This window comes from Acanthopagrus latus, chromosome 15 (genome assembly GCF_904848185.1).
Source record: "Acanthopagrus latus isolate v.2019 chromosome 15, fAcaLat1.1, whole genome shotgun sequence".
In the NCBI taxonomy this organism is placed as follows: domain Eukaryota; kingdom Metazoa; phylum Chordata; class Actinopteri; order Spariformes; family Sparidae; genus Acanthopagrus; species Acanthopagrus latus.
In genome coordinates, this window is record NC_051053.1 from 10,956,163 (window position 1) to 10,982,504 (window position 26,342).

At 40.3% G+C, this 26,342-nt stretch overlaps 2 protein-coding genes across 6 annotated transcripts; both read right to left on the reverse strand.

Annotated features, from left to right (window-relative positions):
- Positions 1 to 952: 952 nt before the first annotated feature.
- On the reverse strand, positions 953 to 13,520 carry rrbp1a (ribosome binding protein 1a). 5 transcript variants are annotated; one of them, XM_037123802.1, is made up of 27 exons: positions 13,301 to 13,520; positions 10,000 to 10,924; positions 8,635 to 8,789; positions 8,369 to 8,491; positions 7,637 to 7,789; positions 7,407 to 7,525; positions 7,040 to 7,193; positions 5,835 to 5,973; positions 5,517 to 5,677; positions 5,382 to 5,416; positions 5,217 to 5,292; positions 5,062 to 5,099; positions 4,897 to 4,978; positions 4,766 to 4,803; positions 4,600 to 4,678; positions 4,421 to 4,510; positions 4,206 to 4,301; positions 4,027 to 4,116; positions 3,833 to 3,925; positions 3,671 to 3,721; positions 3,498 to 3,578; positions 3,199 to 3,282; positions 2,911 to 2,988; positions 2,175 to 2,258; positions 1,962 to 2,060; positions 1,556 to 1,699; positions 953 to 1,472 (listed from the first exon to the last, which is right to left on the reverse strand). In XM_037123802.1, exons 2-27 carry the CDS (start codon positions 10,904 to 10,906, stop codon positions 1,434 to 1,436), a joined length of 3,288 nt encoding a protein of 1,095 aa, XP_036979697.1. In that variant the 5' UTR covers positions 10,907 to 10,924; positions 13,301 to 13,520; the 3' UTR covers positions 953 to 1,433. The 5 variants fall into 5 exon arrangements, with proteins under 5 accessions (XP_036979697.1, XP_036979696.1, XP_036979695.1 ...); XM_037123801.1 differs by having other exon boundaries at positions 4,421 to 4,513; XM_037123800.1 differs by having other exon boundaries at positions 4,766 to 4,806.
- A 5,490-nt stretch (positions 13,521 to 19,010) lies between these two features.
- Positions 19,011 to 26,339, reverse strand: snx5 (sorting nexin 5). Its single transcript, XM_037122867.1, has 13 exons — positions 26,170 to 26,339; positions 24,304 to 24,408; positions 24,095 to 24,205; positions 23,844 to 23,965; positions 23,603 to 23,726; positions 23,148 to 23,243; positions 22,941 to 23,046; positions 22,774 to 22,849; positions 22,563 to 22,602; positions 22,366 to 22,452; positions 21,699 to 21,858; positions 21,500 to 21,585; positions 19,011 to 20,439 (listed from the first exon to the last, which is right to left on the reverse strand). The coding sequence occupies exons 1-13, from the start codon at positions 26,203 to 26,205 to the stop codon at positions 20,389 to 20,391; spliced, it is 1,200 nt and encodes a 399-aa protein (XP_036978762.1). The 5' UTR covers positions 26,206 to 26,339; the 3' UTR covers positions 19,011 to 20,388.
- Positions 26,340 to 26,342: the final 3 nt, after the last annotated feature.

A 26,342-nucleotide genomic window follows, 5' to 3' on the forward strand; every position in this document is an offset into this window, starting at 1 on the left:
CAGTTTCATATTCACCGTTAAAACATAAAATTGACATCAATCTTTTTTTCGTTTCTACGTCTCAGCGAGAAGCTGCGAGAGCTATTCATTACATGCTATGAGTTGCTTATAACAGTTTTATGTTCACAAGTAAACACTAATGTTAGGCTAATCAATTACCTTATTCATACTTAATTGAATTTTTTCCTGGCAACTTTTGTTTCACTTGTATTATACAAGTGCGTTTTTATATCTTGTGCTTTGTTGAGTGTTCCCCATTTGGGCCTGCTGTTCCTTATCTGTTCCTGGTGCACATGAATGACTGTTAAATATCAGTGTGAGTGGCACATACACCTGACACCTTTCAACTGGCTATGGGCATAAAATCAGAGCGTGAAATTAATAGGAACTAAATTGTTTCAGTTTCAGCCATCTTTGTCTGAGGTTTCTTCCATTTTTTTTTTTTCAAACGGGGTGTGTTGAGAGAAAGGGTTACTGAGAACGTCAGATCACACCCAAAACATTACCATAAATGGCTGTCAGAAAAACCCACAAGCCAGCTCCATCTTGTAATACACTTCCTTGTGCCAACAACCACTAATGCAATCTAAGCCTGACTGTGTGTCAAGCTTTTATAAGTCATGCAATGCCACCTTGTTAACATGCTTTAGAAAACACAAGTCGTGTTTTTAAAGAGATAGCCTTACATTCTGCTGAAGGGTGACATACTGTGTGGCAATACTTCCTGTTCTCTACCCTTCCTGTAATAGGTTTTTGCCAACTGCTTTTTCCCCTGGCAGGGTAACAAACATTTTGAAATTACAGATTACTCATGAGGCCATTGGAGTCATGAGGTTGACACAACATCCGGATTCAAACCGGACATCAAAGTATGTCAAAATATAACCAATTTTTACTTGGCTAGCATTCACTGTAGGTTTATAGAAACTGTGACACAGACACTGAACACCGATTACATAGAGCTACACTGTAGTTTATTCATTCATACAAATTCGATGTGTGTTACTGGCAGCCAGCTACAGAAGAAAGCAGGCCTTTAAAGGTAATGAAACACTGAACCATAAAATGTTCCCGTCATTCAACCACATAGAAAAGACATACAAAGTAATTGCACAGGTTGATGTACGTTTGACGTACAATCGGTTTCCCTTTTTAACACTGAACTATGGGGAAATGTTTGGAATATAAGGCAGGGGGATAAATAACTTCTGACATAGCCAGAATCGTTGATGGAATGTGGGTATCAATAAAGATTGTAGCAGGAGTCTCTCCTCTAATCTTTGAAATGTTCATCATATCAAACAATTGATTCCTACAGTTGCAACAAATGCAATCAACTACAGTACAAGAAAGAAATAGTTTTGGAATGCATAACTATGGTAATCATAAGGCATATTTGGCAGTTTATTTTTGTAGTGTCTGCGGTGAGCTTCTCAGACAGATGTTCCTTCCTTCAGCTCCACATATTCCTCCTTGAAAAACAGAGGTAAGATAAAGATTAGTGACAGTCGTGCTAAAACAATTTGAGCTCGCGAGTGTGTTTATCTTGTCTCACCTGTCCTTCCAGGTGCTCCTGTAGTGTTCTCACTGTCTCTCTCTCTTTGGTCAGCTGCTCCTGTGTGGCTTTAAGAAGCTGCTGGAGCTTGGTGGCTGCCTGGCCCAGGTCTTTGGACAGCTTCTTCTCCTTCTCCAGGCGCTCCTGTTCCAACAGCAGAGGAAAAACATTAGGTCAAAGCTCCAGTTAAAAAAATGACTCAATATGGAGATCCAAAGCATTTAATATTAAAGGTTAAGGCTGAAAGATCAACAAGAGCTGACTGAATATTTGAATGACATGCAAAGTCTTAACTTCATATTGTCACTTTCTGTCACAAAGTGTTTATCTGTCAATTTAGACAAATGAAGAGTCAGTTAAGTGAATGACCGCTCAAGTATTCAAAGGGTGTCATTTGTCACCGCACCTTAAGCTGTGCAAGATCCTCAGTGTCAGCTTGAGGCGACTCTGCAGAATCCTTCAGAAGATCCAGCTGAGCCTGAAGTTCTGTTATAGTCTTTTGGGCCTGATGGTTCACAACACACACACACACACACTGATTTAATCTACCCAGAGATTATTAGTCATCTCTCGTGTGACAAGACTAAAAATAATAGTGTACACTGACAGTTGCTGCTACCTGCTCAAACTCTTCTGAGAGCTGCTGCCTCTGAGCCACCTCCTTGTGCAGGTTCTCAGCTGACTGACTCAACTCGTTCCGTACCTGATGGCAAACAAAAAAGGCACAGGCACACAATAAATACACACAGACAAATGGCTAACACACGTGTGTATGTGAAAATTCCTGGCCCAAGCAGCAGCACTATCGAACAAAACACACACACACAAAAGCTGCTCGACCTGTGTGCCAAGTTAGTTGCCTCTCAGACAGCCTAAGACTGAACACAAAAAAAAACTGTTGGTGTTAAGAAAATGTACAAACAAATATCTGAAAATAAAAGAGGAAAAGTGAGCATGCCGAAAAAGGTGAAAGAGAGCGGTGGTTAGAGTCGTATCCACTCAGTCAATGCAAACAGTGGTTAGCATAAACAGCAGCTGTGTCAGAGGAGAACTGGACAGACTGGAAATACAGCTCTTCTTTTATCAGTCATCTGTTAGCCAGTATCTGTGTACTGTGGCCACATTCTTGGTTCTCATGTGTTAAACCAAACAAATAAGAAATTATTTCTAGAAATACAGAATAACAAATAAATGATAAATGTATTTTTTTGGATTTTCTATCCAATTGAATCTGGCTTGTTTGAGAGGTGATTTAAAACAAATACATCTTAAGAAACTAGATTTTGGGATCCTTGACACTGTCCAGTACTCTCTGACAGGAAGTGAAGGGTGCCTTGTGACCTTTGCACCCTGACCTGACTGGGTTGAGCGTCAGCAAGGCCATTCTGTTCTTGTTGAGCCCGCATCGTGATCTCGCCCAGCTGCTCTCTGACCTGAAACAGGAAGTCGTCAATATTCACCGGTTATAACTTCCCATCCACGAATCACCTTCGTGTCACTGACAGCACCCTTGTTGGTTTTGTAGGTTTAGGAATGATTTACATAAACTCCTTGACATCTCATAAATAACACCGCATTAACACTACATGAATGTGTAAATATTGTCTTCATGCTGAGAGAGCAGGTTAAGTCAGTGACGTCACCTGTGTAAGCTCCTCCTTGTGTGCCTGGGACTCCTTCTGGGCCAAATCCAGCTGGCTCTGACACTCTGAGAGCTGCAGCTTCAGCTGAATACAGAACACAGCAGAGACATGAACAGCTGTCAGACAGGTCTGGTTGCAAATGCTCCATAAGAAGTTGACACATTTAAATGAGATAAGATTTCATTAAAAACTCCAAAACGAGTATGGATTGCAGTGCTCTTGCATTGACCCCCTTCATTACATTGAATAAACATAATTGCAGCAGTTCCAGCTCCAGTGATTTAAACCTCCGCACATACCTGCTCCATTTCCTCTGTGGCCCCCTGGCTGTCTGACTGCTTCTCCAGCTGGGCTTCAAGAAGCATCACCTGCTCCTTCAACTGCAGAAAAAAATCAAAATAAACAGATTTACATGGCAGCATGCCTTTCTAACCTGCTAGCTTACCTCAAGCAAGTGTGGACAAATCCCCACCTGTTCTACACTTTGGTTTTCTGCCTCCAGTTTGCTGGCCTTCTCCTCAGCCTGGTAATGTGTGAGATAGACAGTTGTCAGGTTAAAAAAAAAAAAAATAAGAGGAAGGGGCTTGAATGAAAGGTGAATAAATGTGATTTTTAAGGAGGTATTCTAACTTACCATCCTCAGCTGTTCCTCTGAGTTGGCCATCTTGGACTTCCATACCAGCTCCTCTTCCTCTACACTCTTCTGCAGATGTTTCAGCATTCCTTCCTAAAGAAGGGAAACAGGATAAAATTAGTTGTAATACAATCCATGTTCACTCAACTCACCTACGTGTACACTTTATTTATCTATATATTTAATTTGCTTACCGTTTCAGCCAGGACCGTCCTGTACTGATCACATTCAGCCTGCAGTGTGCTATGGCTCTCCTCAGCCTCCTTCAGTTTCTCAAGCAACTCCTGAAATGAAAGGAAACAAATTGAGAATGTTTTCTTCTGGCCTAATTCAAAGCAGTGCATGCAGGTAGCAGTACAGAACTGTGGCTTACAGGCAGTGCTGTGCTGGACTCAGGCTCCTGGCTCTGCTGGCTCTGCTGGCTCAGAGCCTCCTGAGCTCTCTGTGTAAATACTTGTAACCAGTTGAACTAAGGGAAGAGATTGGACATACATAATTCATGTGCACATTATTCGACAGAATAATGATCAGAATCTTTAACAACAGAGGTCAGTCAGCTGTTCCTTTTGTGAAATCCGTTTTTCCTACCTGTTCTGTTTCTACAGGTATCTGTGGGAAGAGCGTCTGTAGAGTTGTTTTGGTTTCAGTTTGGAAAGCAGTCAGTTCTGCCATCTTGTTCTGCTAAAACAATGGATGACATTATCAGAAAGGTGACAGAGCAAATCAGTCCAAATTGATGAGCTGCTAGTGTGTAAAGAGAGCCTTACTGCATCATTTGTCTGCTTTTCTCTCAGTTCTTTCAGCTCCTCTTGTATTGATGTGACAAGGGCATCCTTCTCAGTCAGGCTAGCCGTAAAACAGACAAACAGACATCTATAACAGAACTGACAAGATGTGAGACTGACACGTTTACATATTCAAAGGCTCATTTACCTCTTCTGTAGTAATCCGAGCTCTGCAGAGTTATCTGACTGCTGAAACAGAGTGGACATGCAAATGAATCACAGAGATAATGTTTTGTTCTGAAGCACAGAATCATGCAGCGTATCAACAGGTGCACTTACTGGTGTGTTTTTGAGTTGCACCATCTCTTCTTTGAGGTTTTTAAGTTCATCCTGAAGTGATGCTATAAGGCTGGCATCCTCACTGAAGGGACACAGAGTTTGGATTAACTATACATAGTAAAAGATGTAGGAAGGATTTGAGGTGGACAGTAAAAAGCACAATACCTCTTATTTCTTTGCTCTAGCTCAACAATGTTGTTCTCCTGTTAAAACAGCAGATTATTTGTGATTAGCAGTACCACTCTCCACATCTTTTTGTGAATAAAATGTATATATTTCTCCTGGTAATAGATCTAACAACAGATTTTTACAACACTTACAGCAGCTTCCTGCTTCACCTGCAGTTGCTTCAGTTCATCCTGAAGAGTGCTCAGCTGGTTGTCTCTCTCCTGGAGGCTGCACAGGAGGGCAAAGCATTTAATTCAATCAACAGAACAACTCTGGATGTGATGCTGACTCTGAAGAGGGGATGCACAAACACTTACCTGAGCTTTAGCTGTTCCAGTTCTGCATCATTTCCCTGCAGAATCAGACATGACAAACATTCTTAGAGGTGATCATGTCTGGTCAGGGGTCTGGCCAGCTCAAAGAAACAGATGAGCTTTATATGTATGCCCTACCTGATTGCTATCCTCCTCCTTTTTGGTCTGACTGGCCTCCAGCAGTGAGTTGATAGAGGCCAGCTGCTGTTCAAGCTGGATTTTCTCTGCATGCGTCTCCTCCAGCTGAGCAGAGCGCTCCCTGATCTCAGCCTCCAATCTCTCAATGCGCACCTGCAATTCTGCAGCGACAAAGATCACTATCAAAACACAGCACTCACTACTCCTCATTTTATATTCTGTGGTATAACCACTGTTCCCATTTCCCAAAGCTCAAAAGTGAAGCATTATGTCTTAACATCTGGCAACCATTAAGCCTGTGTTCCCCCATTTTCTGACCTGACAGTGAGCTGCTGTCCTGCTGAGTCTGATCCAAAGTGGCCTGCAGGCTGTCGTTTCTGCTCTGTGCTGTTCGAAGCTCCTCGCATACCTCCTCCAATCTCCTCTGCAACGCCTGCTCACTCTCCAAATGGCTGGCCTGGCAACAAAATTCACCAACATGTTTTTTCACACAGCAGGGGGCAGCATTTATTCACAAAGCAATACTAGTGCATGTGGACTGCGTACCATCTCTAAAAGTTTAAATGTCTTTTTCAGAAATTGGGATGCACAAACATCCCAGAATATTGACAGTTATCCTAGGGTTGAAGCTATGTTAGAAGAAAATAAAAATAGATATTTGTACCGCATATCAAGCAATGCATAGCAAAGGAAGTGTCTTTGAGGGAATGCTTTGAATTGGGGGGGGGGTTAGGGATGGTAACACTGTCTGTGCCCCTAAGACTGATTCAGTCAAAGCATTTTGATGACATTATTGATGACAGTTGAATGCTGATCACAGTCTAGTAACACATACCATTTGTACAAAGGTGCCAAAATTCATTAGAAAGATATCAGGAGAACTAATGTCTTGCATCATTTGAGCATATATATAGTATACTGACTGATGTCCTGAGGCATTGCACAATGTATTTAAAGAACTTAACCTGCTCATGTGGGACCTTAGTAAATGATTAAACTGTCAGGAAGTGATGACTCATTTGCTCCTCATGACCTGTATATAGTTAAGAACTACAGCATTCCAACAGTAATAGACCGTGTTGGCTTTTCATGACCACAGACAATTAAGTAATAACGTATGACAGGGATGTGCTATCTAATAGCCACGTGTTGCAAATAGCATCTGGCTATCCCTGCCCCTTTACAGCCAGGTGGGGCTGGAGGGCTGAAGAAGAGAGGTGCTCGGACACGCACGCATTCCAGCTGGAGCATGAAGCGTTCTCCCTGCAGCCACATTATTGTATGGCTGCATTCCTGCACAGCCCTGAGCTCTGTGATTACATAGCAATTAAACTTCACATAACATTAGGGGGTTGGGGGGCGAGGTGGGATAGGTCTAGGCTTGAATTTTGTGGAGACTAACTGGCACCAAGAAAAAAGGTTGGAATAAAGTTGTTTGCATATGGTGCACACTTTGCAAACTTGATCCTGTCTAGCATAATTTATGACACTGATGATGTGGTGTTCCCACAAGCCAGGCTAACCTGCAGCCGGGAGAGCTGCTCCTCAGTAGTGGAGACCTTAGCCTCCAGCCCTTTTCTGGTGTGCTCATCGGCAAGCAGACTTTCTGTCTTCTCTCCAAGTTCCTTGGTTAACTTTGTGCATTCCTGGCGCAGCTTGGCCATCTCCGCATTTTGTCTAAGGGTGGATGAAGGATGAAAGGGAGCCGGAGAGGGAAAGACAGAGAGAGTAAGGGCCTCATAAAAGTATGAGCTTCAGCTCGGATACAAACATGCCTTAGAATGTCTACAAACTGTAGTCAATAGTCACTTATATTAGTATCACACTAAATAGGTAAAAGACCTGGCATTATGAATCACCACCTGTTCAATGTTAGAGGGAATTACTCACTTGCTCTCAGCCTGACTGGTGGCCTGGTTGAGAGCATCGCGGAGAATCTTGTTCTCCTGCTCTAGACGTGCCAGCTGGGCATTGGGGCCATTTTCCAGCTGGTCCTGCAGGCTGAGGATCTGTAAAAAGTAATTTAAAAATGTTTCCTTGAAATGACTGCCATGTCGCATTTTGTTGACAGCCGCTTTCCATCAAGCAAAAAACATAAATAGCAGTTCAAAAAAGCCAACCTTTGCATTAAGCTTCTGAGTTGTGGCTAGATGGTCCTGGTGACTGTCCTTCATGCGATCTTGCAGAGCGTTCATTTCTTGCTGCCTCTTACTCAGCTGGGAGCTCAGCCTTGTCTCCACACTGGCCACCTTGGACCTCTCAGCAGTTAGGTCCTGTTAACAGATTCAGATTCATGTTATTCATATTAATGTGTCTGTGGATATGGCGGTTTTTCGTCTAATCTCAATGTAATGACAAACACTTTTTCTTTCTCTTTCTTGTTTGGGAAAACAAAATGTGAAAGATAATAATAAAAAGAGATTTCTGCCAAATTTGCAGGAGCATGTTAGGAGTATGATAACATCCTGGCCTTTATTTTAGATTTTATACAGGGCAGACCAGCTAAACGTGTGCTGAGCAAATTCATACTACCCTAAAGATGGATTTTGGCCTTTGATGTACTGCCACCCATACGCTGATGTAAATGTTCAAAACATATGAGACATATCATGTAATATCTGTTGTGAGTGTAATGGGAAGATTGCTATGTTTTACTCTGCTGCCACCTTCAGGCCAAGCTGGACTTAACACCTCAGCAGTAGACAAATTTCTAAATTGGCAAAGATTTTCATTGATCCAAAAATTCAGTTGTCTCATAGTGGTGCCATGGCGGCGAAAGATCAGTCAGCGTTTTTGTGGCAGGATGTTGGCACTATCTGCTTTTTAAATGACCCGAGAGGCTCTTGTCTAACCTTCGTGAGTTCTCTGATGCGGTTCCTTGCTGTAGAGGCTTCCTCTTGTTGTTCTGCCAGCTGTTTCTCCTTCTCCTCTAGTTGTTTCTTCAGTATGGCCACTGGGTCTCCTTTCTGAGTGGCCTGAAAACACACACACGCACATAGAAAGATAGCAAAAATTAAGTTGGTCTCTCATGCGTTCATTAAATTTTAAAGTGCATGAACACTCAAGCTTAGTCTAACAGGTGTCTTTTTGCTCCGTTATTAATTGTAGTGTCCCATACCGTGTGCCAAGTGTCCTGAATGATGCCAGCTTTCTCAGAGAGGATCTCAATTAGCCTATGGGCCTCTGCTTCACTGAACGGCATGCTAGTGATGGTGGACACCAGCGCCTTGTAAGGCAGGTACAGCGGAGCATCTGCAGAATCCACAGCTGCCACTAAAGACACAGAACATTTCAATGAAGCACACAATAACACACAGTGGCATAAGATAAGGTATTCAGAATGTATATAAAGCTAAAAAGCAAGATGGTTTGAAGTGCATGAGTCTGTCACAGTGAAGTCTGAATTCCCACACTGACGCAGGAAAAGGACAAGGTTGTGACTTGTCCTATGGGTCTGGGGCTCCGGGCAGCTTCAGATGGCAAAACGGTGGGGCACTGTGGCACCAGGCGGAGACGAGCCTCAGGCAAGGGAGAGCCCCACCCCCCTCCCTACCCATTGTCAGGGCACTGAGAGCCTTTGTCAGCTAACAAAACAGGGCAGTGGTGTTTGGACAAGCTGGCGTGCTCTATGCCCTCCAGAGCTAAGTGCCAGACATTACCCACATCTGACACTGGCACTAGTTTCCACGGATACACAGCTGGAAGTTCATCAGCCCTGACAGGGTATTACTGCCCGAGATTGTGAGCGTGGGTGTGTGCGACTCAACTGTACAGACATGCCCCCTTGTCCACCTCCAAATATTCATGTCTGGGCACTATCATAAGTGTTATGTCTAATGTAGTTCCTGCCAAAATAAATGTATCAACAATGGTTCCAGTAGGTAAACATATTGAAAAGATTAGAATGACTTTGGCCCTTGATATGCAGCGAAGGGTTTGTGGGTAAGTGTAGAGACTTTTGACAAACACAGATGACAACATCAACGTCCCAACTACACTTCATAAATAACAGCAATCAAGTGTATCAATGAATGACAAATGGATTAACGGGGAACGATGTCTGACCAGACTGACATGTTTTCCAAAACAAATGCAATTAAATTATTAATGTATAAAGCCTCAACTATCAGTGTAAGAATGGTGAAATTTAACTAAGGGAAAGTCACCTAAAGATAGAGCAGAGCTGTGCTGTAATTTTGGCTTGGTGGCCACGCTTTAAAGTGCAGGTTATGTGACAGCCTTCAGGACCTTGGTCAGGAACTCGACAGACAGGATTCTGAAGACTAAAATGCTATGTGTATTATGCTCTTCTCAGGCTGAGATGAGATTATCTGTAGTTTCAACTTCAATAACCACTTAATAATATTATAAAAGTGTATACATATCATCATTAAAAAGTGTAAAAAGAAAAAGATATTTTTTATTGAATAAATATCCACACTGCAAACTGCTAAAAATATATCTTTAAAACAGATGTGCTTACCAGGCTCACTCTTTTTCTTAGAGGCTTTCTTCTTGGGCTCCTGTGCTTTTCCAGTAACAGCAGGAGCCTGCTGAGATCCTACTGGCGGCACCGCCATCACTGGAACTTCTTTAGTGACAGCCTCCAGCACTGGGGTAGTTTTGGATGGAGCTGATGAAGACTTGGCTGGGGCTGCAGCAGGCTTGGCTGGTGCGGGGGCAGATTTGGCTGGGGCAGGGGCAGATGCAGACTTAACTGATGCAGAGGCAGATTTATTTGAGGCAGGGGCAGACTTAGCTGGGGCAGATGCAGAGGTTGCTTTTGTGGGGGCAGACACAGGGGCTGAGGTGGATGCAGGGACTGTGGAGGACTTGACTGGTACAGGGACAGCCACGACTGGAGTTGACTGGGTAGAGGCAGGCTCGACCTTAGCCACCTTCTTCTTCTTTTTCTCTTTAGGTGAGGGTGCAGGCGAAGCCTCAGTAAGAGCTGGGCTTGGTTCCGTGGCAGTCTTGGGCTCGGTGTCTGCTGGGACTGCAGTTGGTTTGACCTCCACAGCATGGACGGGCTCGGGGGCAGGAGCAAGAACAGGAGCAGCAGCTACAAGTGGTGCTGCAGCAGGCTCAATGACTGTGTCAGCTTCAGCTTCAGCTTCCTCTTGAATTTTTTCAGGCTCTGGGATCTTTCCATTGGGCTTTTCTTCTTTCTTCTTTCCACGGCTTTTCTTCTCAGATACTTTGTCTTTCTTCTTTTTCTCAGAGCGAGCGGACTGCGTCTTGCCTAACTCTCTGCGTTGTTTAGCCAGGGCCTCCTCGTAAGAGGTCTCTTTCATGGAGAAGGTTGAGACAAGGGCAATCCCAAGAGCAGAGATCACCATGAATCCACCAAACACCATTATCCCAAGAGTCTGGGGGTCGTAGATATCCATTGTTGAATTTCAGTTAACCTGAAAAGAGAAAGTCATGGACACAGTTAACTACTTAAAAGTTAAGTTAGGGGAGAATGAAATTCACATACTAATTCAAAGTTAAACTGTAACAGTGCCAACAGTTTTTCTTTGAGCATCGGTCCAATTACACTGAACTGACAGCAGCTGTATTAATAGAGCATTGGATGAGATAGAGTAGTTGGGATTAATGCTGTATGGGGAACAACTGCAGCATTTACCTTCAAAGGCCTCAAGGTGTCACTGTCACATAAATACTTGTCTTGAGGGTGGATTTAATTTCCATATAGCCCTTCAACTGTGGGTAAAACACTTGTGTTCATACAGCACAGGCTCACAGTCATAGTTAAATCTCATGCAATAACTGCTTGGTTTTTGAATCCCAGCACTGGGCTTTCAGAGTAAGAACAAGCACTGAAACAAACAGAGCTAAAGTAAATAATATTAAATAAACACTGGGCTGAGAAGTCCCTCCCTGTACACATACACTAACTTTGAAACTAACTCAGTCTTTTGTTTTTTAAATTGTTTTATTTATCAATTTACATTTTTTCCCACATTAAAATGTGGCAATTCTGGAATTTTACACTGCAGTTGTATGGCGGCAAAAATAACAACAAAAAACAGTGGTTTGATATGAAAGTTACATTTCTCATCAGCAGAAAGCACCTTTATTTAGAAAAGAAAATGTTTCATAAAGAAAATCAAACACTTGTAAAATGGGTGTTTGTGTGTGAGGAGTAAGCATGACAGTTAATATACAGATTATTTAATTTACACATGCAAACATAAGCGCTACTATGTTTCATATGTGAACATGGACAGAGTCATTCAACAGTTACCAAATGCCGTGTACACACATTTCAAGAGCAACTTCTACACATGATAACAATTCTAGGGCTTTAGATAAATCAGCTACTTACACTATTTAACAACTTAAATATGAATCTAAACCAGGGAAAAACACCCAAGCCAAAAAGGGTTACAGACAAAAGTGGATAAAGTACACAAAGTTACAAGCATGTGCCAAAATGTCTAGTGTCAATTTCCTGTCATGTAATAAAAAAAAAAAAATCCCTTTAAGGGTCCTTCAGCTATCCCTTTAAGAGTTTAAAGGCCCTCCTCACAAACTAGAATGTTTAGCCTGCAGGGGAGGAAAGTTGGCTCAGAGTAGATGGCAGCTTAGGGGCACTAAAACCCCCTTCTTTGATGTGTTCCTGTAGTGCTATCAGTTATATCCTTGTTTATATTATGGATGGGAAAGTGATCCGATCAGAAAATATATAAATGAAAAAAAAGGGACAATGTGGAATTTGGAATGGCATAGCAGAGGAAAACTGCTGAGCTACTCTGAAACAGAGTCCAGAGTCCTTGTTCACTGCAGGGTCTAAAAGCTAGAAGCCAAAGGGAAGCGTTTGTACTGCCTCCTGATCTGTGATGTCACACGTCAGTGCATCTCGGCTCAGAATAAACTGAAAAAGATTAATTCAAAAAAAGTGACTCGGCAAAGTCTTGTGACTGACTCTCTGAAGATAAAAAGCATATCCCCGTAACAGATAAGAATATGAAACGAAACTTACTGAGCTGCAACACTTACCCAATAAAGTATGACATATCTATCTTTTTTTAATGGGCAATCTACAGGGGGTGCATTAGTACAAGCTTCATCTTAAGTGAAAATCTATTAACTTTATTAATCCATGGAGGACAAATATGTAAGTGCATGTATTTTCTTTCCTTTAAAGAAAGTACTCGTCTTTCATTACATAATCCTTCAGACACCGTAATAATGATAATAACAAAAAAAAACTAGTCTTAAGCCTACAAAATCACCCACTTTTTATCCATACTTTAAACACAAACGCATCGACTTCAAGGAACTTTCAAAATAGTTCATTTAACCTCAGATTATGAGCAAGATCATCATACAGAAAACGGCCTCCAACATTCATGAGACATTAGGGACAACTTAGACTGCTGTCCACTAACACATGTATAAAACAAATAAAGAGCCTACAATATTTCTTTCTTTAAAAAAAAAAGAAGAAGAAGAAAATGCCATATGCTTCTAATCATTAAGTCATTTGCAAGCTAGCATTAATGCTAACATTTTGAATCAATGAACTTGGCTATCTTCCTTCACCTTATGGTATAAAGTGTCGGTTTACGTAACAAACCCGCGCTCAAAAAGCTACGACCAGCCTGTAAACTACACAACAGCGGACGGAGAACACGTAACACAATTTTACACAACTTTACCCGGTTGGCTGTCTGCACTAGTAGTTAGCTCAAGGGTTAGCAGTAGATAGCTTCCCATGCTAGCTACCGTGGGCTAAATCAATAAAAAAAAAATTCAGGATTCCCACTTAACGTTACCTCGCCGGTGATGTAGCTCCGTCTGCTCGCTTCAAATGGGAACGGAGAGAGGGCAAAAAGCTTTGACTTGTGGACGAAGGGACTGCCTATTTCACCAGCTATCTAGCTAACTAGCTTTTTTTCCCAGTGGTCTTCCCCTCACTCCGCTGGAGAATCCGTGGTCTGCTGTGAAGTCGTGGCACTTCGAGCTGGCTAGACGTGCTGGCCCCGTGCCCCAGATAGCTACCATAAATCCAGAACGCTTCTGATTGGCTGGAAGGGGCTCAAGCCGGAAATGAGCACGCTGGGAGATGTATTTTTTTCGTCTTAGGTCCATGAATGAAAAGGACCATTCAGTCGGGAAGTTTTCTGTCCAACAAAAGCGGGTTGTCTGAAAATGGAATGTAACTACGTACATTTACTCAAGTAAAGTGTTGGAGTTAATCTTTTCAAGTAGGCTGCTGATCTTTTGCTTTCGTGTTTTTATTAGTTTATTGCATATTAACGTATAAGTACAACTCATAGAAACAGTAATAGTTTTGATTGCCCTGGCTTCATCTGCTTAGCTTTAAGTTGTAAAGTTGTTAAAATCGTATTATCTGTCTTAGCTGTATCATGAAGGCCTTTGCATAATAGGCATAGGACTCAACCACTGTAACCTCTCCTCTGTTGTATCCCTTTTTGAAGCTATAAGTGGAATGAAATGTGCAGACTACACAAGTTCCCCAAACATCAGCCTGACATCTTTTGTATTTTTTTTTTTTTGAAAGTTTGTTATCTTCATTAAATGTACACTGAAATACTAAATACTTGGTTTCACAACACCAGTGGATTGTTCTTTGCAATGAGTGTTTGAACACATCACAGCGCTGCACTGCTTATACTGTGAAAATAACTGCACATATACCCAAGAAATGTATGGTAAGCAGGATTACTTTTATTTGGAATTCTGTAGTAGTTTCGGCACATTACGTCAGGGAAGTTTTTGTGTTTTCCACTACTAAACAGACCAGAGCATCAGGATCATTTCACATACAAAAGCAAAACCTCAAGGAAGGATATGCTGTAAACAGGCCACCCAGAAATGATTATTAGTCACGCCTGCAGGATAGCATTGTCAGCATCAGCAACGTTCAGTTCTGACAGTGCTTCTCAGAAGGCTCATTTACCACACCTGCTATTATTTTACACAGGGAGACTGTGACCATATTGTATGAATGTGATGCCTAACACAACGTGCAGGCATCAGTCACTGTGTGCTGATTTAAATGATTCATTAAGTGTGACGTGGGATTACTGACAATGAAGAATGTAGTTCCCCTGCTCTAATAATAGAACTTTTCTTTGTCCACAGCCCAAGACACTAATTTGAAAACTGTTGTTAGAAGCAACTGCTCCCCAAACTGCTCAGTAAAACAGCTTGATGAGTGGAGGCACTTGTTGCTCAAGTCTGGTCACAGGTTCAGGTTCATCAGCCATCAGCAAACTGTATAGTGAGGAACATTGTGCTAATCTGATTGAAAACAGAAGTGTTAGATTTAACAATGAACTAAACCTTTTGTACAAGACGGCGACAATTGTCCAACACAATCATATTGAGCATATTGAGTCCCAAAATATAAAAGTGAATCATTATGTTTGTTTATACCAATAATAAACTTCAATTACAGTACACAAAACCAAGTGTGGTCTCAATACACTGCAGGTATCAGCTATGAGTGACTGACTGGTTTAAGTTCTACCCAACCAAGGTCCTTGGCACCTTTGGCCACCACTTGTTTTCTATCCAAAAACATAAGAATTATTTTTAGCTGGTGTCCTACATCCAATAATCTTTTGTTCAGATCAGTATGTGTACACACACAAGGAATTTGACTCTGATTTACATTGCTCTCAGTGTAGTTCATAAAAACAGACACACGGCTAAACTAGTACAATACAAATAAAGTCAAAATCTAAAAAAATGAAGAGCAGTTAATGGTCAGAAATGTACTGTACAGTAGTATATATGCAAATGAGATAGGTATATACAGTTTATTAAAGTCACCAATGGCCAGCAACATAAGAGTATAAACAAGAGTCTATATGCAAGTCAAATGTTGTGTTTCTTTATAAACAGAACTAGTAGAGCAGATAAGCAATAGAAGCAATGCTGAAACATAAAGAATAGGCACTGAATATGCATAGATGTGGGTGCCTGGATTATCTACATTATGTGCATGTTATGGCTACATGTGTATATACTGCACACGCATGGATATGTACCTACAGAATGCAGAATTTATATAGACAGCCTGTCTGGGATGCAGCAGTTACAAAACAATAACTGTACAACTCATCATCTGGCCACTGGCTTCTAAAGATTAAGTACAGTTAGTAATTTTGATCCAATGCACAAGAACCAGAGTCGGTGATTTTGCATTTTCACTCCCATTTCTCACACGGACACCTGCATTCTGTCAGCCACTGAAACTTAAACATGAGCCAGATTTGCTGACTAAGCTCTGTTCTGCTCTTGTATTTGTATACAGTGATTTTCAAGGTTATAGCTAGCCTACTATCTTCACCAACATTCCACTGCCATAAAATACTAATGATTTCTCGTATTTGCACTGTGCAATGAGATGAAAAATCTATCTTGTTGGCCAATGCATGTAAATAGTTTTTTTTTTTTTTTTCTCTTTAAATCCTGATTAGTTTCAGTTAGTTTCCAGAGTGGCTTCGCTTGTTTGAGTTATTTTTCATTGTTTAAAAATGTTACTTTTTTCTTTTTAAGTTTATATTTTCAGGTTTTCCTTCATAAAACATGAGGGCATTTGCCAGGGGTAAGATTTAAGATGTTTGGGATAATTATTATAAATACCAACACAACACTTTGTGATGGCAGTTGACTCAAAGTCATGTAAAAAGAAGAAGGAGAAGAATCTTTATCTCTATCACATACCATACAATGTACACCAGGGTGAAACTGGTACTCTGCATTTAATCCATCCCAAGGGGGTAGTGGGCAGGCACTGTCTGGAGAATGTTATTTATTTTATCTATTTGATTTTAGTTTATTGAGATGTCTCATTTTAATAGACGTATCATCGATGCCTCCTTGTGCTTTTTACATTGGTAAATTTGACCAACTTGTCAAAGACTGAAACTAAAGACATATTTTTCTGATGTCTGAGTCAGTAATTCAGTCTATAAGTGAGTTCACAACATCGTTTGATTTGATTGTTGTTGATTAAATTTGGACTCAAATTATTATTATTTCAGAGTTACACAATGTTGCTTTAACAGTGCACTATGTACTTTTGGGGAAGACATTCTCATCTGAATCATCATCTCATCGTCACTGACTGATGTCTGAACCATCTAAATAAACAATCTCGCTGAACAAACACATTGACCTTAAGGGACAACACAGTTACATACAGGTTTACTTCCACCTTCTCCTCTGAGAAGAGCTTGTTTATTCAGTTATGGAAAAGCTAAACATCTTCTCCAGAACTACATAGTGGCCCTTAAATTGTAAAAAAAAAAATAAAAAAAAAATGGTGGTATTAAGTTTTTTTTATTGTGCATGACAGCAAATGACTGGCAGGGCAGGGCACACTAACCAAGAACAAGTTTGGACTTTGAGCTTTATAGTGCTGTGTTAATAACAGGACTGCATTATCAGAAAGGATTATAGTATTATATGGTAGGATTCAGTGAGAATCAGTGGCAATTGGCCCTCAGTATTATGTTAACTATCATTCCCACACACGAGAAAACTGCTAAAACTGCTGAAAGGGCCCCTTGGAGGTCAGATAGTGGTTTGTTTTTCTTAAGACGAATGCTGTACAGGGTCACTAATGATGTGGGTTGTGCAACTTCTGCTTAAGGTAGAAAGATAGGGTGAGATAGGATTTTTTTTAAAAAATATGAAGCTGCAGTCTGCAAATCTTACCTGATGGGCACCAGGAACTAGCATCCTGTTCTGTTTCACTGAGGAAGCACAGACAGTTCACTTGTGTCAGCAAACCCTGCAGGTGCACTCATCTGTAGTGAGCCTCTTCAGAGGTCACGGTTTCTATTTGAGGAGGCCGTCATGCTTCGTGCCTCCAGTCCTGCTCCAAAGCTTCTGTCTGTTTCTATCACGACTTTTCAGCTGAACAATGAGGAGCTGTGGGACGTGAAGCAGGTGCTTTCGCAGGCTCAGCCGGCAGAATTAAGATGTCGACCTGTTGGTTCTTTGCAGTCCACCCAGCCATGACCTCAACCAAGGTGGGAAAATATCCTTTGTAAAAGCTTTACATTACTAATTCTCCAATGCCTGTGCCTGGTTGACAAAGAGCAGTTTGTGTGTGTGTGTGTGTGTGTGTCTGCGACTGATGATTCTGATGATAGTAAAAAAAAAATTGGGACCATAAAGATGCCGTTGAATTAATAATTAATGGCCAGTCCCTGACAATATCTCCAAAAGCTCTGAAAAATGTGCAAAACCACACTCCTTATCATGCATTTACAGCCTGCAAATTATCCAAGCATGCATAACGGAGAGATAAGAAAATTCATCAAATCAGCAAAAATAAGTCTTTGAAGCAAGATTTGTCCCTTTACACCAGCAAAGACACATTTCACACAGTAAATCATTGCCTCAGAAGTTTCACTTGTGTGATTAGAGCAAGTAGTGAGGACATTTTTTATCATGTTATCACAGCAGCTACATAAAGGGAACACTGATCTTTTCACTGATATACTCAGATCAGTGACTGCATATTTTTAGAAAGTGAAGTGAAATCAGTTTGGGCCTAATATCATTTGTTTCTCTTTGTGTTCCAAAGTGAGGCCCTTGGATTCCACCATTGCGATAGTTCTTTAATGCCACGCTTTCATATACTGTTTGCTCTGACCGTAGTTAGAGAGAGTACAAACAGACTAGCCTGTTTGTACTTTGTAATGTGTCACCATCTCATTGGCTGTACGCTGTTGTTTTACCCAATCAGTGACTCGAAATCCCAAAAGTCACAGTGACACCACCACTGGTGATGTCAATATTGAATGTCAATAAGGGAGACACAGTATATTCTGTCCATACAAGTGATCTTTAAAACTTCTCCATGTCTTATCTGTGTACACGTCAGTGATGGCAGATGAAGCGTTATCATGCACACAGTTACCATTATTTCTAATAATCACCTTGTAGCAGTAGTTTTTTCTTAATAATAGTGTAGCATAACGCTACAAAATACTTCCTTTCTTGAGCTGTACATACATACATAGCAAAGATACATTGAGGATAATGCAAACTCTAGCAGAAGGAGTTTGATTAATGACCTCGGACATATTCAGTCTCACTGCAGATTATTTGTGTACGTTGTTGCTTAGTGCTGCTCAAAAAGTAGGACATAAAAATGTGCATTTCAGTGGTGCCGATTCCCATGAGTACGCTGGCATTTCCTCACAGCTTACCTAATACACCGCACGGTCTCATCCCAGCATCCACTGCGGTCAATGGATTTAACACAAACATGCATACAGCTGTGTTTAAATTCAAGGGCCCACACACTAAAACTTTGTGGAAACAGCTTACAGTAAAAAAAATAGATGGATACCGCCACCTGGTGGTGTCAAATGAGGCTGTCTTTAAATACAGTTTCAGTGTACTTTGATGGAACAGAAAGCTTGTGAGGCCCAAAGAAGAGCAGACACAAAATAAGCAAAAAATGCTTAAAACAAAAACAGAATGGCTCAGATCAATCTTGGGAAAGTTGGATTTATTCAATGCCATTATTACAAATTTATAAAATGCTAATGTTCTGTAAGAAAAGCATCATGTGAAGGAATTCACACAGTTGGAATCCATTAGAAATACATTCAATTTCTTTAAAAAACTATAATGCATTTTAACACTCCACTTAGCCTGGTTGTGATTGTAAAGTAGTTTTCATCTTCTTAGTGCATCTTTTTTTTCTTTTAATAACTGTTTAAAATAAACAAGGTGTTTAGAAGATCTTGTACATATATCAGGTCTGATACATGAGACCCCATCAGTAACAAAGGGACATTAATAAGGGGCAAAAATAAAAGAAAAACACAAATATTACACAATGAGAATGAGAGACTGGGTAGAGGTGGCTGGGATGAAGAAGCTACAGAAGACATGATACATGTTGTGCAGGGGAATTAGGAGTGCAAATTAAACTAGACATAATTACTAACGTTGATTTTTATTTCATGAAAAAAAAATGTTTTGAACTTATTCTCACCAACCTCTTGCTGAAATCTTCAATGATTCATCTGCTGTTGCAAAACTTCTGTGTGTTTCTGATGACTGTGGGATCTGAGCCTACTACTCGCAAACCAAAATTGGGGGCCAATCCAGCTATCCATTCCTGAGGTGAAGTGCAGCTATTTTTAAAACACTTGAAGATGATCGGTCTCATCTTTTAAGTCAGTCATTAGTTTGCTTACAGTAAAAAAGGGTCAGTCTGATTGTACTCTAGTGTCAGAGCCTGACAATGTTTTTTCCAGGCACTCGTTTTGCTTCTGTGAAGCTGCTCCATAAGCAAAAAAAAAAAAATAAGCCTCAACAGATTGAGCGTATGGAACATAAAATGTAGTTTTTATGGCAGTGAGGAAAAACATTCTCGAAGCCTTTCAGAGTAGGTATTTCGAAGTGTACATGAGAGGAGGTTAGAGTCAGAATTTATGGAATATGGTAAAAATATGATCAAAAAGGCATTTTTTTTAGTATGTGCATAACATAACAAAAAAAAACAAACAAAAAACCAAATCAAGAAATAAAGTAAAAAAGCTGTATTGGTGCTGCAGAGTAATGGAAGACCTTAATGTTGGCAACCTCATTCTGTGGAGGCATTCCCATTCAGTGAGGCCTCCATAAATAATGGAACAGGATGGGTCAGGGACCAGAGGAAAAGGATTCTGTAAACATGAAGACACTCTGCTTACGACACACTTGGTCTCGTGCAGACTTTTAAAGTGGCATCCGACCCATGGGTGGGAGCAGAGATAGGGCTTAGATTCGTGTCCATGCGAGGCCCCGGGGATGCCAGGTTTCCATTTGCTATGACTGGTCACTTGGTGATGGTAGGACAGGAATACTGGAAAACATGTCAGTTGTTCTTGAGCTGATCAATACATCCCTGCAATAGAGTCACATTGTTCTGTGGAGACAGGAGACAACAGTGTTAATATTCCTGATGAATGGAATCTGTTTTATTTCTAAGTCATGAGGGCAGACAATAAAACACTTAAACGCACATTTGCATCCCAGGTTGTTGTTTGCACGCAAATACCCATATAAACATCACACTGTATTGTTCTTATGGAAACCTGTTCATTATCTTCCTCATTATCCTGCTTTTTATTAAACTGAATAAGGCTGTTGGGTGATTTTAAAAACAAACTGATGCTGTGGCACGTAAGTACCGTCAATCAGTTCGAGCTTCTGCGAACTGATTGCCACCCATCAACACAAGAAAAATGTTATCTTGTGCGAGTCGCTCTCGTTATTCAGAATGGCAGGTGAATCCAAACTTACCGAGATGACATGCATACAGGGATCTATGGACAACAGGGAAAATTTGCATTTCCTATCCAATTAAAACCAAGCTTTTTACAAGAAGGACCGGGAACGTAATTAGTAGATAAGTGTTTCAGTTCAACAAATGATTAAATGCTGAAGCCAAACTACATTTCCCCACATATAAACTGGGAACACATCATTCATTCTTTGAGTAATTTTTACCTATGATTTTCTGCAAGAAGCAGTGTGTGATATTGTTGTTGGATATGAAAAATATGATGGAAGAATCTAATATACACACTTATCATTTCACTTATTTAAACTGATTGACAGTTTTACTAATTGATTTCTTGCAATAACTTATTTAGAATATTCAAATAAAAATTACATTAATGAACTTTATTTCAATGAACTGTTTTCGTATCAACTCTTATGACCTTGTAATTAGTTATAATAACAATGACAATGATTAAAATATCACTGCTGATGCCGTTTGCTGGTGCATGTGAGATGTATTAATGACACCATGGTTTTTTACAATAATTGATTAATGTACTTCCTCAACACATAGACATAAAATGCATGTCCCCATATTAAGTTGATTACTTTTCAATAATGCAAGACCACCACATTTCATACCAAATCACACAGACTCATACCCAACCTTATGCAGCAGGGGGCTGTATTGTGCTGCTCACCTTGGCATGTTTTATCTCAAGCTCAGCCATCTCTATGAGGTTCTTCCTGAAGGCCACGACACGCCTGCCCTTGAAACTGGTGAGTTCTATGAGGATAAAATAGTCCTGTTAAAAAAGCATTCACACAGTGCGTTCCATTTTTTCACACAAGGTAACGAGTACAGACTGAGCCTACATCTCTCTGCATGGATGAACAAACCTTTCTTCCCAGACTCTGAGAGCTTGTCAAATTTCTGCAGGCAGTGTTGCTGGTGCTCCTCTGCCTGAGGGATGTCCTTGCTCTTCAGTCGAGCCTTATCCAGAGCCTTGTTAGAGTTCTCATAGTCTGCTAACGCCCGGGCTCGCCTGTACAGAAGGTCCTGAAATGTTCCAGATAATTTAATATAAGGGATAAAAGACTGAATAAAGAACTTAAAGAACATTTTAGGGATGACTTGTCTTCATTTGGAAAATATTTAATTGATATCATTTATTAAGCAATAACTCAAAATCTTTGCACAAGACAGATGTTAAGAGGAAAATATTAGAGAAGTTAGAGAAATACATAAACTTCCATTTGAAATATTATTCTGATAACACATTGACTGGAAGATGACTGCCTTGCTGCTCTGAGTAATGCACATCACTTTCTCTTCAGCTTTATCCCTACATCTTAATTCAGATCACCTTTAAAGGGATAAAGAGGATTATCACTGACACCTGATCTGTGATATATAGCACAGTGTTTTTTTTATTCCAATGAGTATTGTTTTGTGTTTTTGAGTCACATTAAGTGTTTAAAATACAGCAATACGTCAAAGCTCAAACAAGTGATATAGTTGTGAATCTGTGCTGCAAATGAGGCAGAAGAAAAAAAAATGTCTTACTTTGGCAGCCTGGATGTCTCTCATGTAGTATCTCAGCAGCTCTGTGAGCTTCAGCTCCTGGTCAGATGCTACTCTTCCCTCCACTTTCTGCAGGGACATAAATACAGATATACTATATAGGAGATACAACAATGTATTTCTAAATCAGGACAAATATCTACAAACAGAGTCCCAGTTTGGTGGCAAGTTCTACTCACTCTGAGCTTCTCGAACAGGTCTGACAGCTTCTCCAGGTGCCTGAGGAAAAAAATAAGCCACAACATGACAAACTAAATTAGCAATTACCAGCTTATATTATCACCCCGTTTTTGATATATGACCCACACAAGCACTGATTTGTTACACTTCACAAACGATGTAGAAAGAGATCCACTGATGTCCCTAAAAATCATCATGTGATATGCTCACTTCTTATTTGCTGTGCTGTCATCAGCAGAGATACTGCTCAGAGTGGCTGAGACGTGAATGTAATCATCCGCAATATCTGCAATAACAGAAATTAGCAATGAGAACTCAAATCTATTTATTCCACTCACAATCCTGTTTAATATGGTAATGTAAAAAAACTCTGATACTTTTGTGTGCACGGGTCATTTTCTCTGCTTTAGCAGTGGAATCCTTTATCTTGCTGTAGTAGTCGAGCAGGAATGTCTTCTCCTGCTCAAAAAAGTCATCGACTTCCTGTGTACGGATCAAACACACAGACAAAAGGTTGGTGAGGAAGTGCTATAATTGCTTTTGTAATGCTGTCATACTGTAAGCAGGTCATAAAGAAGTCCAACCTTTATTCCTGAGATAAGGACCTCATCAGCTGTCTTTACCATGTTTTTAAAGAACCCTCCAAACATTTCCTTGGCATTCTTTCTTCTCACAGTGAGCTATAATGACAGAATTTAGAAAAGAAACATATGAAATCTCTGAGAGGACATATACACATCTTATATATATCACAGTTATATAATATTTTATATATATATATATATATATATATATATATATATATATATATATATATATATATATATATATATATATATATATATATATATATATATATATAAAAATAAAAGCTCTGTTAGAACACTACCGCTACTGACCAACAAAGACAACAAAGATAAGCATAACTGCTGATCACAGCAGGATGTATGCCATGTGTCACAAGTCTCCAGTAAACTCCACTTCCCCTCTTTCTAACTGACCAACTCGGGAACGGAAGTCAGCACTATGAGAAACTCACATCCTGGTCATACTCTAAGAAAATCTGGAAGTTTCTGTCTTTGCTTAAAATGGGGTGAGAGGACAGTCTTTGCAGGAAGACTTCGTGCACTTGGACAGTTTTCTTGAAGACAGCCAGGTATTCACTGAAAAGTAAACAAAACGGCACACATGACATAGGCAATAGATACAGAAAGAGGTACTTTTTGTAAAGTATCTAACATGATGCTGTGAATAAGTGTTTTGATTTGTATCACACTTACGCCTCGAGCTCCTGCTTCATTTTAGTGTACTCATCCTTGGTCATGGTGGCTTCACCTTCCCCCAGTTTGTGCATCTTCTCTCTTGGGCTCTCAAAGTCGGGCTTCGGGGGTGCTGGAGGAATCTAAAAATGATAAAGCAAGAAATGACAGTTTAAATGGTCTTAATGTGTAGTATACAATTTAATATTTCTGGAAATATTACAAATTAGCCTATGTCGATTTATGTGGGTCTTGTCTGTGACCCAACTCACTATTAGTCCAGCATAGTCCTCCGTCTCAACCAGAGTGTCATGCAGCCAGATGAAGTCTTCATGCTGCCTGGGAACGGAAAACTCTGGCTTCTGGAAAGAGCTCAGTGTGGTCTGGAAGCAGACTTAATTTTGTCAGCATATCAGCTAATACACATGTAGAATATTTAAGTTATTGTGTTAGTATGTGTATTCTATTTTTTTTTTTTCACCTTTGTATGGACAGTAAACTTGACTTTGTCCCTTTCACAAAGCGCATCGGGAATGTCAATGAGAAGAGAGGCATCATGGTTTAGATCCACAGACACAGAGCGCAACTAGGGAGAAAGAACACAGCAAGATTATAAAAGAAATATAACTGGGTGATTTTATCTATACACAAAAAAATGTAATTTATCATGTACAAATGTGGTTTGTGGTCCTTTAGTTTTTACTGTTCTGGGATGCGAGAAAACTCCTCTGATCATCATTCTGAAAAATACCATAAATGCCATATTCACTGCCATCTTCATCTACAGTGTTGCCTCTCAGATGAGGATTTGAACTTAAGCCCAGTCAATAAAGTTTACTATTTAATTGTACAATATCCTGTATCCTGTTTGATAGCCATATTTTAGCAGTCACTGCAAAAATGTGTTTAGATTTGGCTGCTATATCAACCAAGGAATTTCTGAGTGTAATATTGATATCAGACCAAAAATCAAGCACTGGTTGGGCTCTTTCTTTAAACTGTAAAAAGTGGGTCTACACACAACAGACACACTGATCAAGCAAAGCTCACATCAGTTGCATTTTGAATATCAGATCATAACATCAATAATTTTTATGCAGTCAGTCAGTATCCATAATTCACATGACAGTATCTGCAAAATCTTAGCCAGTAAGGCAGAAATACAAATCCTCAGTGCGTGGTGACTCTCCTCACTTGACAGTATACAAAATAATTCAGAGAAGTGTTGAGAGCCCACAGCTTTCACCCTCTATCTGATTCAACACCCACCCGTGTGGCTACAACTTCACAGTGAAGACAAAGTGAGATAGGATGTTGGGTATACAAACAGAAAACATGTCAGACTGGGAACAGTCTCAATCCACAGAGCTCATCATTATTCTTATAAAACTGTTTCCCCATCATGCACAGGGGCTGTCAGGGTTCAGAAATGCACAAAACTAGTACTGCAAAAATGATCCTTCCCTGAGTTTGTTGCTTTCAGCATCTCGAGGTGTTGTGTAAAATGACTGTAGGGAGTTAGTTTTGGATCGGCATGGAAAGACTTCATGCCAACTGTGTCATCAGAGCAATTTTCACACCCATGTTTATCTGTTGTATTATGACAGAATAAACACTGTTTGCTATGCACTCTTCCTGGTGACAGGCTACACCTTACACCAGGTAGAACGCCCATCGTGAAAGATATCATGTTCTGTCTTCATGTTGTATCTGTTTTTGTGGTCATTTGGGGCTGTAGTTTGTAGTCTAACCGTACATATTCTTAGTATAACACAATATAATCAGTAGCACCTTAAACTTCATCCTTAGACATGATTAAAAAGTTGAATAAAGACCTCATAAAAGCAGAAGCCGAACAATGAAATCAAGAGGCCATGATTAAGTTATCCAAACACCTGTCAGAATGCTAATCGTTTTAGCTCACCGCAAGTCCACTGACTTGTCACAGGCCAGTTTCCTGCACAGCTCAGCAATACAGCAGTTTAATGGTGGAACACGTAGTAAAATATGTACCTGAATACCATACAGACTATGTTACTTTTCTGTGACTTGGCAGTGGGCAATAAGTGTTGCATGTTTATACACGTTCAGAAAGATAAGTAACATAAAGTAATGACACGTTTCTGCCTACATGGTGTTCGACTCTGCTCGGTTAACGTTCCCCACTTCTCTCGATTCAACGATAACTAGCTTTAGCCACAGGCTAGCGGTATGTAGACAGAAAACAACACAAGTTAGCGGCAACAACTTAGCCAGAAAGCAACCGTTAATGTTAGCTAACGTACCTTAATGCTATCAGGGCTGATTTTTGGATGCAATTCACATGTCAAAAACCAACTTAACTCACCTTTTCCTTATTACTTTCGTCCAGGGTGGATGTCATGATTGGATTGGAATCGACGGAATGGCAAGAACCAGGCCAACAACCCAAAAAACAAAACTATATGCAGGAAGCTCTCTCTCTCCGCTGACTGGTTAGCCGCCTGACGAGCTGTCAAACCGTTTTCTTTTTCGACCACA